This window comes from Strix aluco, chromosome 3 (assembly GCF_031877795.1).
Source record: "Strix aluco isolate bStrAlu1 chromosome 3, bStrAlu1.hap1, whole genome shotgun sequence".
Lineage (NCBI taxonomy): Eukaryota > Metazoa > Chordata > Aves > Strigiformes > Strigidae > Strix > Strix aluco.
The window spans coordinates 51,194,168-51,210,093 of record NC_133933.1 but is presented as its reverse complement, the minus strand read 5'-3'; the positions used below and the strand labels follow the sequence as shown (position 1 = coordinate 51,210,093).

Sequence of the window (15,926 nt, the reverse complement as noted above, 5' to 3'; positions counted from 1 at the left end):
AGGTGGGGGCATGAAGGGAAGGTGCCGCAGCGACAGCCTGAGGAGGGACCCCACACCCCCATAGGTCCTGGTGCAGCACACAAGCTGGCACCACGGGGGTGAGCCGCCTGGGGGGACAGGCCTGGCTAGACCCGCCATGGGCTTTCGCATCCCCCACCCTCGGGAACATGCGCTGCATCGGTAAGTGCAGCTTCCCTGGGGAGAGAGAGAGATGTGCTGTGTCAGGAGGGGCACAGTGCCATGTGTCCGCTGCAGCTCGTTGGAGCCTTTTCATTAATTTTAATGGGCTTTGGATCAGGCCGTGAATTCTCAGCTGTCTGGGCTAAACGGCCTCCCCAAGCAGGCTTTCCTCTCGTTTTAGAATGGGGAGGCCTTTCAGAGACCCTGCTGACAGCGAGGTTCCTGCCCCTTTTTGGCAGCAGAGCATCCATCCTCGGGCAGGCACTGCCCTGGCAGGGCGGATGCGGGCAGGCCCCTTCGCTGCCCCTCGCCCACAGCACACACCACCTGCACGCAGGGCTCGGCACTGGCGTGTGCCACCCACACGCCCTTGCACAAACACACACACAATTTCCAGCCCCTGCCCAGATCATCCACTTTTTTCCCCAGAAAGGCTCAGGTACTGAACATGAGCATGAATCCAGTGCTCCATACAGAGCCTCAAGTTGCTCTGGTCACCAAGACCCCCTGTATGCACACACACACAGAGGTTTGGAGGACTTAGTGATCCTGTACAAGAAATAAATCCTGAATGTGGCAGTAGCTCCAACCCTGCTCAAAATAGAAACGGAAGAAGCCATTGGGCTCATCTGTGCAGCCATCGTTTCAGAAAGTGCTTCAGAAGGACAAGACCATGCCCTTCTCTTTGCCCACAGTACATTTTCCTTCACTCACCAAGCTCAACACTTCTGGTAATTAGCACACTTGGACAAATTGAGCTTTCCAAAGCTGTTTTATTTTTAAGTGGTTAGGTAGGTACTGATGCTATGCCTCTTTACAAGAGCAAGGAGCTGTGTGCTTTTCCAGACCTAACACCATATTAAAGTAGCACTTGCTGTAGCACTAAAGACCTGAGATTCTAGAGGCACTCAGCCATCAATGACCTTCAGTTCATTACTGCTATTTCTACAGAAGCAGCATTAAGAGGGCCCAGCTGAGACCATGGCACTACTGTGCAAAGGGCAATACATCATAAGAGACAAGCCTGCTCCAAAAAGCTTGGGAAGAAGAGGAAACAGAAATAAAGGGATTTGCCCAAGGTTGAAGAGCAAATCAGCAACAGACATGGCAATAAAACTTACCAAGGCTCACTTGTTTGTCCAATCTGTGAGATTATGTTGCTCTGAACACCTGCTGCTATACACACCATTGTGCTTCATTTAATATATGATGCACTGACTGGTTATTGGCATCTTGTTATGTTACTGCTCGTATTGAAAATGCTGTTCAGACCATCACTGGCAGGCTGGTTTTTAATACTTCACATCACTCTCCTCATGAAGACTTTCCCTAAAAAGACACTTTGGGATAAATGGAGAGGATGACCCTGTCTAGTCAATTCATGAGAAGTCGGTATATCTTGTCTAAGGTTTGGCTTAGCGAGAAGACTTTATAGACAGACAAGCCCCTGCAGCCAGTGTGAGTTTTCCGTTGACCTCACACCAAAGTACCGTTCCATGTATTTATGTACACTGAAACAAGGGGAGCACATATGTACTTTACAGCTGTGATAACTGCTTGATTATATCTGCAATTCTATCTTTCTTTCTATCTATATAATATACATATCTGCTGTCCCACTCTTTGCATTTAGGATAGCACACACACACACCCCCCCAAAGTCAATGGGAACAGAGCATCTTCATTGGCTCCCTGAAGCTGCAGTAGGTGGCCCACAGTGATTGGGGCAAAAAGGAAATTATTTCCTAGATTTTCCTTTTTTCTCCTCAAGTGGAAGAACACTTTTCCTGTTTCTGAAGGGCCTCTGGTAGTTAACACACAACACAACCTGAATTGAGGAAATTGCCTAAGCATTAGGGGCCAAGCCAGGGGATAGGATCACACCCTACCCCAAAATTAAGGCAGCAGGCACCAGGGGCAGAGTGGAAACCAAAGATGCAACTAATACTTCAGACACGTATCATAGTCAGGAGAGTTGTGGCCACCAGTCAATTCAGTGTCACCCTTTCCTGGAGAGAGAAGTGCCACCCCCTGACAGGTGTGACTGGGGGAGCTCACATCCCATGGGTGTGCATCAAGGACCTGAGCTGGGGCCCCCGCTGGCATGCCGTGGTTGTCCCAAATTCCTCTGGACTCCAGGTAAGTGTTTGAGGTTGCGAGAAATGAAGAGCTGAGTCACAACAAGCCCCACATCTGGACTGTGACAGAGCACACTTGCGTTGCTCTTCCTTGGGAAGTGGTGCCATGTGTGTTTATACACAGCCCAACATGACTGAGCAAACATTACTCAAGGTTTTGACAGACATTTGCCTTTGGGGTAGGAGTGAGCACAATTGTGGGGTCAACAGTTCAGAAGGTTAGGAGGGAAAAGATGGGAGGTCTACACAGAACAAGTTGTTCCCCAGTCTTTGTGATAGGTCTCGGTCCTACCCCACCCACCCACGTGTCCACAGAAGCCTGTCAGGTGCCCAGCTGCAAAGTTCAGTTATAGACTAAACAGAGCACTCTGGTTATCATTAATAATATTTATTTTGGAAAAATATTTTAAAAATGAATTTCTTCATTAACAAAACTGTAAAAAAACTCAAATAACATTTGCACAATATTCCATAAATACATTTATATACAAAAAAATATAGTCACATAGACCCGAAGTGCCTTTGTACATATTTACCAAAAAATTTAAATTATAAAAAAATGAACATCACAAAATACTCAAGCTTTACAATTATCATGAAAATATTTTTACAGATTCAAAAAAATAACACACTTTTTCTCACCTAGTAAAAACACATTTTAGTATCAAAAAAGACAATAAAGGCAGTGTTTGTGTCTCTAATTCAAGAAAAGACTGGCTCATAAGAATCCAAAATATACACTTCAGGCAGTGCATGCTTCTTATGTAGTAATTAAGTCCATTCATTTAAATATATATAGAAAAGCAACTGACCATAGTGCAATGATAAAATTCATAAAAGGCAGTGCAACAGTAATCCTTGAACACAGACCCTTGCCTGGTGTCCATCTTGTTTCTTTATTTTGCAGTCACTTTGCTAACTTCAGTAGAGAACCAGCTCAAGCCTGAATTTAGTTTCTCAGCAGCAGTCAGTGAAGGAATCTATCTCCCATTCCTCTTTCAGCAGCATTCATCGGGGCACGTCTCCTCTGAAATTGATCTGAACAACCACCTTGTCATATCACTTCTGGTTTACACCTGGTGAGAAAAAACATGAGCAGAGATCAGGAAAGGTTAATGGAAAGGAAGAAGAGGGCTGTAAGGCTGCAGAGGGTCGGGACTCTGTTTTTATGCCAGGCAAGAACAGACTCTGCATGAAGCACGCTAAGGGCTAGGTCAGCAGACCACAACCACACTATCATTGTACCCTGGTCTGCAAAAGTCGTCATACTTGTAAAATCCACAGCAGCAAGTCAGAGATTGTCTTTCCAACATCCACAGCACAACAAACTCGAGCTGGCTGAATTTCAACAGGTACAAATCGCTGTGGCACCATGGAAGAGAGTATAGCTGCCCGGGCATGTGTTAGACAAGGGATGCACACTAAGACTTTTCTCTGCTGTTCCAACTGCCAGACAGTATACTAACCTCAGTTGCTATGATGCATTCGTCTTTCTCTTCTGATATGACATACACCGACTGGTACTTTGTGTCCTTTGAAGTGGAATATACTGAATCTGGTCGTTTTCTTTCAGAAATATCGCTATTGAAGACAAAAAGAGACAACACAGGTCAGATGGCTGTTGTTTAACGCTACCTATGAGACACACACACCCCCTTCAGAGTCAAGCTGCCCCCCGCACTCAGATGTGAAAGATACCTCTTTAGTTGTACTGCGCTTTTCTCCTCTGCCTCTGAATCATACGTTTCACACTTGGCTTCACATTTGCTGTGCTCCTCTTTAACAGAGTCCTCGTTCTTGAGTTCATGCACCAAATTGTAATCCACTGATGGGTATCTGACTTTGTAGCCATTTTTATCGGAGTTATCACTGTGAAAGTCTACTTTCTTATTTGTGTTTTTAATCTGAGTGGCACCGATGACACTTATGGAAATGTCCTTCTCGCGCTGGCAGTTCGCCAGGTTGTTCATGGTCTCAGTCTCACTCCTGCAGGCATCAGGCTGGTGGTGCCTCTTCTGCACCCTGAGCCTGATGCAGACGACCACAGCAGCGCAGCCCAGCAGCAGCATGAGGACCAGAATAATCCCAGCGCAGATGGCGATCCAGGGGAACTGGGCATTCTGGCCTTCCGTGTACTTCTCGGTGAAGTCAACGATGACTGGCCCCTGAGGCGGCTCAGGGAGCAAAAATTGGCAGTTGAGCCCACCGTACCCCCGAGCACACTCACAGACATAGCGGTTGTTTCTTTCATGGCAGGTGGCCCCGTTGTGGCAGGGGTTGTGTTCACATCTGCTCACCGGGGTGCTGCAGTTCTTCCCGTTGTATCCCGGGGGGCAGGTGCAGGAATAGTCATTGACACCATCCTGGCAGGTCCCTCCATTGACGCAGGGAAAGGAGGCACAGTCGTCCACATTATCATCACAGTGTCTCCCAGTGAAGCCAGCCTGGCATTGGCATATGTAGGAGTTCCCCAGATCGACACACTGGGCTCCTGCAAGACATCAAGGGCGTCAAGAGCTGAGTGGTGGGTAGCCAGACCCGACAGCCTCCCACCTGCTGCTCTTGGGGCAACCATCACAACCAGCAGCTGAGAAAAGCTCTCTTTATGAGGGGTTAGCTCAACCTCCTTTGACAAGTCTGATCCACCATTAAAAGTACAGGGTTTTTTTAAGGAAGATAATTGTTAATTGGATCTATTTTTCATTCTCCATCGTATTCCCTTTTTAACATTTCATTCATCTTGGACAAGAAAGCTAGTCCAGATCAGGTTAACACCACAATCTCAGGTTACAGAGTTTGAGTGGCAATGAATGACGAGGACTGCAGTAAAGAAAGTCTTCACTAGTTTAATCAAAACAGGAAGATTACTGTTACCAGATTACAAGTAATAATATTTAGCACTTGTATGTCATTTTGCATCCACAAACCTCAAAGAGTCTTTGTAAAACATTTGCAAGTATAAATCCTCCACATTTTTGTGCATGAAGCTTCAGGCCAAGTTACCTGGCCACAGTCACCCCTTGAGAAAATGCAACCTGCAGCAGTGGGCCAAACCCATCATTACTTTTTAAGTACAGTTCCTCCACCAAGTCAACTATCGACATGACATGGACCATGATTGATCAGTGGGCCTTGTTATGAACCCCAGACCAAAAGCCAAAGTAACTGGATGGTCTCCTTTCAGAAGGTCACTGTCGCATGTTTGACCTTACCATTAGCACAAGGGCTGGAACTGCAGTAATCTATTTTCTTTTCACAGTTGAACCCAGAATAACCCAGTGGGCAGCGGCAGCTGTATCCCCCATCAGGGTTGTCGGTGCATCGCCCACCATTGAAGCATGGTCCGTCAGCACAAGTCATTGCGCTCAGCTCACAGTTTTTACCATAGAAGCCTGGGGGGCAGGTACAGGAATAGCTGTTCTCAAGATCCTGGGGGGAAGAAATGAGAAATGGTCATAGTATTTATCTGAAGTTGCTTTGAAATCCCAAAAGGGGTTTTGAAAATCAGTAAAACTGACACTAACTCCTCCCTTGGGGTTTCAGATGGCACGAGCAACTCAAACTTACAGTGCAGCTTCCACCATTCTTGCAAGGGTTGGTGTCACATTCATTGATTTCAATCTCACAGTTGGAGCCTGTGTACCCGGGTCGGCAAGAACAAGTGTAGCTCCCCTGACCAGTGTTGGTGCATGTGGCACCGTTCTTGCAGGGCTTGTGGTGGGTGCAGTAGTTCAGGTCTGTAAAAGATTTTTTTTGAAAAAGGGTAGTCAAGATACTTGCTATTTTGCAAGGCTAGCACAGGGTGGGTGAGCTGGAAATAGCCACTTGCTTTCTGCGTTTTAAAACTGATGCTCAGGCAAGGACTGAGAACTCACCCTGGTTGCAGAAAAGGCCACCCCAGCCTTCCTGGCAGTTGCACTGCCATGGCTGCTGACAGGTACCATGAAGGCAGCCGGGGTATCGGATGCACTCATCACAATATCGCCCCTGCCAACCCACTCTGCATCTGAAAAAAAAAAAAAAACAACAACAAAGTCTCGTCAGATTTAGACTTCTCACAGTTGGAAACCCTATCACAAACTCTGCAAACACACTGATGCCAGGGATCAAGTTTCCTAAAAGCCCTCAGTGATCCTTCATGTGAGAAAGTCACCGAGTCCAACCATAGCATCAGCTTTCACCGGTCCCAGCTATTTCTTCCACTTCCTTAGATAGAGCCATGGTTCCAGGTAGTTAATTTGTTTACTCTAATAACAAACAGCTAAACCTTGCACATAGCACTGTAAACTCATTAGGTTAATATTAATGACACTGATGTTTGACTTGTAGATTAATACTTTGATCTGGCATCACCTGGATTTCTCAAATTACCATCTCATATGAAGAAAGGCATTTAAACCGACCCTTCAAATGACCAATGGCTTACTTATCACCAGAGCATCAACATTAAAGACAAAGAAGGGAGCGGGAGGGGAGTGGGAAACTTACTTGCATTCCCCAGGTTTGTCGCAAAAGCCGTGTTGCTCATCGCATCCAGGCAAACAAATCGCTGTAAACAAACCAAGCAAGGAGAGACATCAGCACCGGGGCCAAACGCCTCCCTTTTACAAGTCCGATCCCGAGAGCACCTTGCAGGTGGGGAGCGAGCCCCTTTTACTAGGTCGGGGCAGTTAAGCGCAGCGGAGTTAATCTCTGGAGTCTGCAGGAGTATTGATCTCGCCCCGTAACTGGGCACTTATCGCCGGGGATGAGCATTCTTCTTAATACAGTTGCACACAGACAAAAGAGCGCTCACAATTGCTCCCTTCCCCAAAGCCCCTCACCCCCCTTCCCTTCCCAGTGAGGGTCAGAAGTCCTTTTTTCCAATTCTATGCACACAGCTCCACCTCTTAATATCCCCCGAAAGTGTGTGTGCAGATAAGAGTGGACAGCTGGTGTGCAGGGTGCCAGTGCAAGACAGCTGCTCTATTGTCTATTCTCTCCCAGCAGCTGCCCCACTGCAACAATACCCCGGCCCCGGAGCCAATGGGGCCGGCGGCCGACGGCCGGGCAGCCTATCCCTGCCCACAGCTAATCTATGGCACGCGCGTGATTTCGGTGCAAAAAAACTTTTTTTTTTTTCTTATTCAAATAAATAAGTCTAAAGTTCTTCCTCCCTCCTTCCCCCCCCCCCCCCCGCTCCGCCCCGCTCCAAAAAGGGGCGGGCGGGTGGGTGCAGCCCTGGTAAAAGAGGTAAGCGGGCCAGCGGGAGGGAGGATGAGGGAAGGGAAAAAAGGAACTTCTGCTCATTACTTCGCCTGGTTATGGAACTCATTAAGCAGGCACTGCAAAGTTTTAATTCAACAAAGCCAGCCAGAGACAATGGCATGCGAGGGGAAGGGGGGGGGAGAAAAAGAAAGAAAGAATCGGCGCTGATAATCAGATCGCCTCCAAGTTGGAAAGAATGGAGCTGGGGCAAGGCAACGGGAAGCAATCTGCGACTGGCAGCTCCGCTCGCTAACGGCAAAACATTCTTTTTGCATGCACACATAAACAGATCTTCCCTGCCTAGTAGGTTTGCATTGCTGTTATAAGCTGATTTTTTTCTGAGAGGGAAAGCAGAGTGAAGAGCGTACGTAATGAGTCAAGACAAGACGGACAGCTTTCTACTTTGCTATGGAAAAAGCAGCAATGTACAGGCATCCAAAAGTGCTGACAGACCCCAAAGAGCTCATTATCAAAATGCTTCCTTTTTCCCCACCCCTTGACACAACTGGGCTAGGCACTTTTGATCATGGGAAAGGTTATAGTTCCTGTTTAAAACACTATCAAAGGAAATGTGAGCCCCTCTGCCTGCTGTTTACTGTGCAACATTGTACCATGAACTGCTAAAAGCATCCTAGCAGTCACTAACAGTGTGAATAATCAATCTGGGCTTGTCTGATATCAGCTCAGCTGAGACCGCAGTGTAGGTGGCTTTAAGAAAAACAAAAACAGAACAAGAAAAGTGAGAGGCTGCTTTACAGCCTGTAACTGTTTTCTCCCTGCCTGCCTGGCCCTTTGATGACTGGAGAGGAGCACTCGCCCAGTACGTCATCTGCCAGCGTACTTCAGATCCCTGTATACACACAAACAGAGAATGCCATCACATGCTACAGCAGGAGCTCTGTGTGCATGTTTGGGTGTACATGCCACGTACCTACAAAGGGCGGTAATCTTGTACAAAGCTGCAGGTATCTGACATCCCCAACTATCCTCTCTGTGATCTGCTTACTGACCCAGCTTTTCCCGCTGTATCAACACACCACATTCCTCAACAACGTCAAGCTCAGGCATACTTTAAAACTCACGTCCCTCGCTACTTTATTAGTAGTAATGATTATGGCAATGCAAGGGAATAGAGATGGGGAAGAAGTCGAACGTTATTGTGACTCCAGGTGCAACGATCTCTGTTAGTGGCAGTTTATGAGTACCCCAAAGAAGAAACATACGGTCTAGAGGCCACAGAGCGTATCTCGGACCTCGCAATACTTTTCTCCATACAAGGTGGCAAGACATCAAACTGTAACAAGCCAACCAATAGGCCTGCCGCATGGATGCTGCCAAAGCCCAGTTCCCTCTCCTGAAGCCATGTACCCTGTAGATGAGGCTGTCAATGTACCATGGTTGAAGGGGTGGCTAGGTATGAAAAGTAGTCCTGATATATTTTATTAAATCCTCAAGCAACTGCCAAACATTTTGCTATCAGATTTGATGTCTACAGCAAATGAGCAAGAGGGTAATGTTGGCACTGACATTTTCTTAGCTTGAGAAGCAGCTGTCTGCATTAACTTTCTGGGGCAATGCTGAGGACCTCCCATCCCCCACACCATTAAAGTCTGTACACAGCCCCAGACCTCCACCCACTATAGCTTGGTTCCCCCCTCTCCCGTGGGGCCTGATGTCAGAGAAACGCCCCCCCAAGAGCTCAGGGGACATGCTGCAACCAGAGCCCAGGGAGACAAGAAGGTGGACACTCACGCTCAGTGCAGTATTGGCCTTTCCAGCCCGGGTTGCAGACTTTCTCGCCGCGCTCTCCACAAGTGAAGTGACCAAAGGCATCGTCCCGGGGGCGGCAGAAGACGGAGCAGCCCTCTCCGTAGTAGTGCTCGTCGCACACAAAGCGATAGGAGTACTTGAGGTCAGTGCGGCCGCTGCTGTGCAGGTCCTGGGACCACTCTTCACCCACCGCCAAGTGCCTCTGGGTGGCCAGGCGGCTGATGAGGCGCTCGGGGTTTTCTGCGTGAAAGTGGAGAGGAGAGGTGTGATTAGGGAGCCCAAAGCGGGCAGGGCTGTAGGAAGATGCTCGGGGGGGTCTCTGGTGGGAGGGGAACGGCAGAGGCAGGATGATAGGGCTGCGTGCCAACAGGTTGGTCTCTTTTCCCATGGTCTCCCGAAGAGGAGCAGGGATGGGATGGGGGGAACACACTGCACACCGCAGAGAGAGGGGCCGAGTGGAGTCGCAGGGCTGGGATTATTCCGGGGAAGGGTCTGTTTCGGGGTAATTACCTGTGGTGAGGTCGTCAGGCGAGTCCGTATGCAGAGCCTCAATGATGAGCGAGAAGGTGCCCTGGGGGAAGAAGAAGCAGAGACAACCCGCCGGAGGGAAAGCGTGAGAGAGGGCAGGGCCGGGAGGCAGCTCCCCCAGCCCCCCAGGAGCTACTCACCCCCACCCCCCACAAAGACACCCTCGGAGGATCGGCGGCCCCTCGGATGGGCGTTCGTCCGGCTGAGGGGGCCGGGGTGGTGGGACGGGACGGGAGGGGACGGGAGGGGATGTGGGCCGCTCCCACCCGCGCCGCCGCCCCACTTACGGGCCAGGTGAAGCCGAAGGGGAAGCGGATGGGGTTGCTGAAGGCGGGGTCGGCGCCGCCCGCGCCGTCGGGGACGCTGAAGGAGTTGGCGCCGAGGACGGGGGTGATGGCGCTGCCGTAGGTGCAGGGCGGCTCGGGGGAGACGCTGGCCTGGTAGTGCTTGAGGCAGACGCGGAAGAAGGTCTTGCAGTCGCACTGCTGGAGCCCCCCGCCGCCGGGGCCGCCCCCGCGGCAGCAGTTGCGGTTGCTGAGCAGCCCCTTCTTATTGACAAACTCCTGCAGCTTCAGCTCGAAGACCCCGGAGCAGCCGACCTGCGGGCGGGGACAGCGGCCGTCAGCCCCGCCGAGCAGCCCGCTCCCCCGGCCCGACCCCAGCCCCGCCGGGCATCAGCGGGACTGACACCCCCCTCCCCGCTTCCCCCGGCTGCAACAGGCAGCAACAGCCCCCGGCACCCCCGCGGGACCCCCGGTGCAGGGGCCACCGCAGGTATTTCTGGCCCCCACCCCGTGGGCACTTACCTGGCAGCGGCTCAGCAGCTGCACTGAGAGGAGGGCGAGCGTCAGCAGGAACCGACCTCCCATTTTGGAGGGGCAGCTCTGGTGCCCTCGCTTTCCTCCCCCTTGTCTTCTCGTCAGAGGGGAAAGGGGAAAGTGTCTCTCGAGGGAAGGGGAAAAAGAAATACAGCGGCCAAAGCCGCTCGCCCCAGCAGAGCTGGAAGAGTTAGTGTCACGGTCTCCTTCTTTCAGGAGTGTCTCTGACTTTTTTTCCCCTCTGTCGATAGCTCTAGGTGTAGCCTGTCGGCGACTGACAGCTTTTTCGGATGGCAAAAGAAAAAGGAAAAAAAAACAGGAAAGAAAAAAAAAAAAAAAGGTTAATCTTAATCTACTAAACTCTTTTTCTTTCACAATCCACGGTACTCCTCCTTTTCTCCAGGAAGAAAAAAAAATAAAAATAAAAGCAACTTAATTCCCAACAGAGGCAGAGAAGAGGCTTCCCAAGGAAGATTAAAAATCGGCGATCTGGAAATCCCTGCAGAGGCAGCGGCAGACGCGGCGGCAGCGGCGATAATTCCCGGTGCGGTGAGATGCGGGAGCGGCTCTGCGCGGCTCTGCGCGGCTGCGCTCGCCCTGCGCACGTCGGGGCTGGTGGGTGTCAGACGGCAGCGGCGGCGGGCAGCAGGTCACGTCGGAGCCTTGATCCCCTTTTTCTCTTTTTTTCTTTTTTTTTTTTTTTTCAAAAGAAGCGAAGCTCTCTTTCCTTGTTGTGGGCTTACTTTTGTTTTTAGAGGAATCCCAGCCAACAAAAATAAGCTCGTATCTCGGTAGCGGCGCACTGAGCGTGTCCGGGTGTGCTCCTACGGGGGAGGGGGGTGCCTGCTCTGCTCCGCGCCGCGGCTCGGCGACTCTCTCCGAGGGTGAAGCGCTAAGGATCTGCCTCTCCTTGGGCGCCTGCCTCCCTTATATCCCGCCGGCCGCCTGCATGCCTAATGAGATGCAAATGAGCAGCCCCCCAATCTGGCTAGAGCTGTCACAAAGGAGCCACTTTTCCAAACCCTCCTCTCAATGGATCGCCAAATGGTCAGTGAGCTGTAAAATGTGCAACCCTCCTCCCCCTCCCCTCCGCGCTCACAAAACGTGCTCATTTACATTCCTGCAAATTTGGTAACCGCAAGAATCCCCCTTCTGCTCCGAGGAGAGGGTAACACCCCCTCTGCACCGGAGAGAGGCAGCGCCGCACGCTCCGGCCAGAAAACAGCCCCGGGGACGGCGGCTGTAATTACCTGCTGAAACGTGCAAAGCAACCGCCGACCCCCAAAAAGTAACTCGGTGACCACTGCCACTTCCAAGGGGCATCTTCGGCTTTAAAGGGACGAGGGAGGCGGGAGCCAGCGAGCCGCAACAAGGGGAATCGGACCCCTTGAAATTCACACCGCATCCCCCCCGGCATAACCGGGGTGATTTGGGGAGGGGGGGGGATTCTGCGCGACCCGAGCCGGGCCTCGCTCTTCCCTCGGCTCCGCTCCCAGCGCGCATCCCGCCGGCAGAGGGGAGGGAGGGAAGGAGGGGGGGTCCCCGGGGGTCCCGGCGGCGGGGGAGGGCGCGGGCGGGTTGGCGGAGGGGACCCGTGGAGGGGACCCGCCTGCGGGGCTCCGCGGGTCCCGTCCCCGCCGCCACCGCTGCCGGAGAGAGCCACCCGCTCCGCCCGGGTCCCGCACCCCTCTATGATTATTATCATCATCACCAGCAACCTCTCCCTCTCTCTCTCTCTCTCTCTCTTTTTTCCTCCTTCAGCTTAGTAAAAAGTGAGTTTGGTGTGTGTCGTTCGCGTGGCTGTCATTAAGGCCGTTTGTTATTGTGTGAGGGCTGAATCAGTTAGCTCTTTGTGCTCTCAGCTGTATGGTAATGTAGACAGCACCTGCTCCCTGCACAATGCGAGGGAGAGAAAGAGCTCCCCTCGGCGCACGCTACTGCCTCTACAACAATGTCCACACATTTTTTAAAGAAATCCCTTCCAGCACTTCCCCCCTCCGTAAAAAAAAAAAAAAAAAAAAAAAAAAAACAACCACCAAAAAAACAACAACCCACAACCCAACTTTACACCAACCGTCACCTTATTATTTTTCTACATATCCATCAGACACTAGAACTTTTGTTTTGACCTTAAAAACATGGAAAGGAGTTTACTGGTGCGGTGAAAGAGGGATAGAGATGATTACCATTTGAGCAGTTTCTTAATGATGGATGGAAGCGGGGGATAAAAGTTGGAGGGCGACTCTGGCATGTCACTCGAAGCGGGGTTTTCCACTTTGTTCGGGCCCTCTGTTTAAACACCTTCGGTAGGGGCAGGCGGATTCATTAGGATGCAAGGTGTAACTGTCTCTGTAAATGTCATTTTAATTGTAACAGATCATTTCAGCACAGATTAAGCTTGTGTTCGAAAGGAGAGGATTTGGCTACAATAACCTCACTGTAGGTATGCCGTGCTAAAAGCCTTATTATGGCGACTTTATTGGGTTGAAACGTGCATTTGCATGGCAAAATGTGACTTTCATTGAAGCAGATGTCTTGATCACAAATTATCTTACAATGCGCTAGGAAAAAAGAAATTCTTAAAGACTTCTTAAAGTAAAAGCATTGGGTAATACCAATTAAAAGAAAATCACTAATGAGTTCATTCAGCTCAGCTCTTCTTGACTGTTCCAGGACTGTAGCTGCCCACGTGCATTTACTGGGGGTTTGCGGCACCTACCCCAAAGCCAGGCAGGTACCCTCACTACTTAAACAAGCATCCAGACTTTTGCAACCTTTCGCCACTCAACGTGTGTGTCTTTTACATGTAATTTTGGTCGAACGAGCCACCTACACCCAGATACTCTTCTTCTCCCGTCTCCCCGCCCCTCGACGCTTAAGCGAAAGCTTAAATGCACAGGAATGTTTGTGGTTGGCTTTTGGGTTTTTTTGGTGGGTTTTTTTTGTGGTTTTGTTTTTTTTTTTTTTTTTAACCCCGGAGTGCTATCTGGGCAGAGAGGGGAGCAGCGATCCCGCAGGCACCCTGAGAGGGCGCAGGGAAGGCGGCCCGGGCGGGCGGGGAGCGGAGCGGGCGGCGGGTCCCCGGCGGACCGGCCGCCCGCCCCCGCCGTGCCCAGCCCCGGCAGCGGGGAGCGGCGAGGGGGCGCGCCCAGCAGCCACGCCGGCTTTAACCGTACATTACTTTTGCCACCTAGCGTCAACATCTTTTCAAGTGGCTTGCCGCTGCTTCGCAAACTTTTCTGCGGCGTTATCCCCAAGAACGGGAAAGGGGGGCGGGGGGGGAATCACTTTGTATCGGGTTTGCTAAGCGAGTGTGTGTGTGGGGGGGGGGGGTGCAATATCTCTCTTGAAATTTGGGGGTAGCCCGTCAGTGGAAGCTAGAAGTGATATATCACCGCGGATCTTTTAATCTACGAGCGATAGAAAGTTGGTCTATTAGCATCCCCTTGCTTAAAAAACTGGAAATAAAAAGTTACACGCGCGAGGGCTTTAACCTAGCGATAGGGAAAAAAAAAAAAAAAAAAAAAAAAAAAAAAACTAAAAAACTTGCCCCCAAATCCTTAACAACCCCCCTTCGGTATCGGGTATTTGTTAAATTGACGTGGCACAGATTTCTCGATTACCGCTGCTGAGCGTGACTGAAAGGCGCCGTGAGAGCCGGCAGGATCCTGCCCACGGCGCTCATTCTTCTCCGGCTTAATTTATGCCACGCGATTCTGTATTGGGGAAATCAAGCAGAAAGCTCCTTTTTCTGCTTTTTTCCCCCCTCTCCCTCTCTCTTTCAGATGCTGGGCTAACGGGGAGACTGTTTAACTTAAGTGTTTCTATAGGAGGCTGTTGTAGTTTAACTCCTGCCCACCAGTAGCTGAGGCGAACAAAGGAGGGACTCGAGGTCTAACTATTCATCCATTCTCTGCACTTTAATTTTCATTGATTTCGAAGACAAGGGGAGCCCTTAGGGATTCTCGCTGAAGGGGGATGACACGCCTTTAGACGCGATCAGCCCCCCAGCCAGCCATCTGCTCCCAACCAAATGGCGCTTTTTCGCTCCCAACCGCGTGTCTCCGCACCGCGCTCGCCCGCCGCCCCCCGCCGCCCCCCGCGCCGCCCCCGCGGTGTTAACCGCGCCCGCGCACCGCCACTGGCCCCCGCTGCCGCCGACGGGCGGCCGGTCCCTCCCGACGCCCTGCCCGGCCGCGCCCGCCCCGCCTTGGTGAGCCGGCAGCGGGACCCCCCGGCGGCGGGACCCCCCCGGGGGCGGGCGCGGTGCCCGGGGCCCCGCCGGGCCGCGGTGACCCCGCACGGCCGGGCCGCGGCGGGCCCGGCCCCGCCCGCCGGCGGCTCGCTGGGGCTGGTGGGGTATTGTGCTCCCCCTCCCTGCCCCGAATTGACACCCCTCCCGCAAAGCCGGGCCCCCTCTCCCGCCCCGGTGAGGATTTACGGGCCCGCCGCGCAGGAGCGCGGCCGAGAGCTCCCCGTCAGCCGCGGCTTTTATTTCTAAACGAGCCAGATTATGGGAAAAGTCACTTCAAAGCAAGGGGGGGCGGGGGGAGGGGGGGGCTGTTAATTAGGGCGACGCGCTACCATCGCTGGCGCGCAACCCTGATTTTTTTTCCCGGGACGGAGGGCTCCGGGCATATGGCGAACGGTGCGTCGGCGGAGGGACGTGTACGTGTGGAGCTATGTGTAGCCGAGTGTGCATAATATTTTAATTAGGTCTATAGTCCCTACGGAGGTATGTGTGCGCGGCTGCCCCGCCGCCGCAGCCCTCCCCGCACGCCCCCTTCACCCGAACCCCCGGACCGGGCCGGGCCGGGTTGGGAGCGGAGGGGAGGGGAGGGGAGCGGGACGCCGCCGGGCCGGTGCTCTGGCTCCTCCGCCGGTCCCGGGCTCGGCGGCGTGACCGGGGTGCTGGCGCTGCCCGGGGCCCCGCCGCCCGGTGCCCCGACCCGAGGCGGGTGGGCGGCGGGCGCGGAGATGCCGCGGTGGCGGAGGGGCGCTCCGCCGTCCTTGCCGTGTGCGGGGAGGGGGATTAAGAAGTTTAGCGTGTAGGTTAGCCCAAAGTTGCAAAGGCATGTGCTGATTAGAATAAGAAAGGGCAGTCGCGTGGCTCAGCTGGCACACAGCGAGGCCAGATGATAGATAAGCAGCTCTGGGCCTTCCCTCCCCCCCAGCCCCCTTTTTCAAATCGCAAATCATCTGCTCCGGCCCTATCCTAGCCCCTCATTTTCATGACAATGGTTGT

The 15,926-nt window shown here is 52.2% G+C and overlaps 1 protein-coding gene across 1 annotated transcript; it reads right to left on the bottom strand.

The window, feature by feature from the left end:
• Positions 1 to 2,690: 2,690 nt before the first annotated feature.
• Positions 2,691 to 11,762, bottom strand: DLL1 (delta like canonical Notch ligand 1). Its single transcript, XM_074818544.1, has 11 exons — positions 10,670 to 11,762; positions 10,151 to 10,462; positions 9,846 to 9,906; positions 9,318 to 9,575; positions 6,807 to 6,867; positions 6,194 to 6,324; positions 5,886 to 6,055; positions 5,531 to 5,747; positions 4,017 to 4,809; positions 3,785 to 3,899; positions 2,691 to 3,394 (listed from the first exon to the last, which is right to left on the bottom strand). The coding sequence occupies exons 1-11, from the start codon at positions 10,730 to 10,732 to the stop codon at positions 3,389 to 3,391; spliced, it is 2,187 nt and encodes a 728-aa protein (XP_074674645.1). The 5' UTR covers positions 10,733 to 11,762; the 3' UTR covers positions 2,691 to 3,388.
• Positions 11,763 to 15,926: the final 4,164 nt, after the last annotated feature.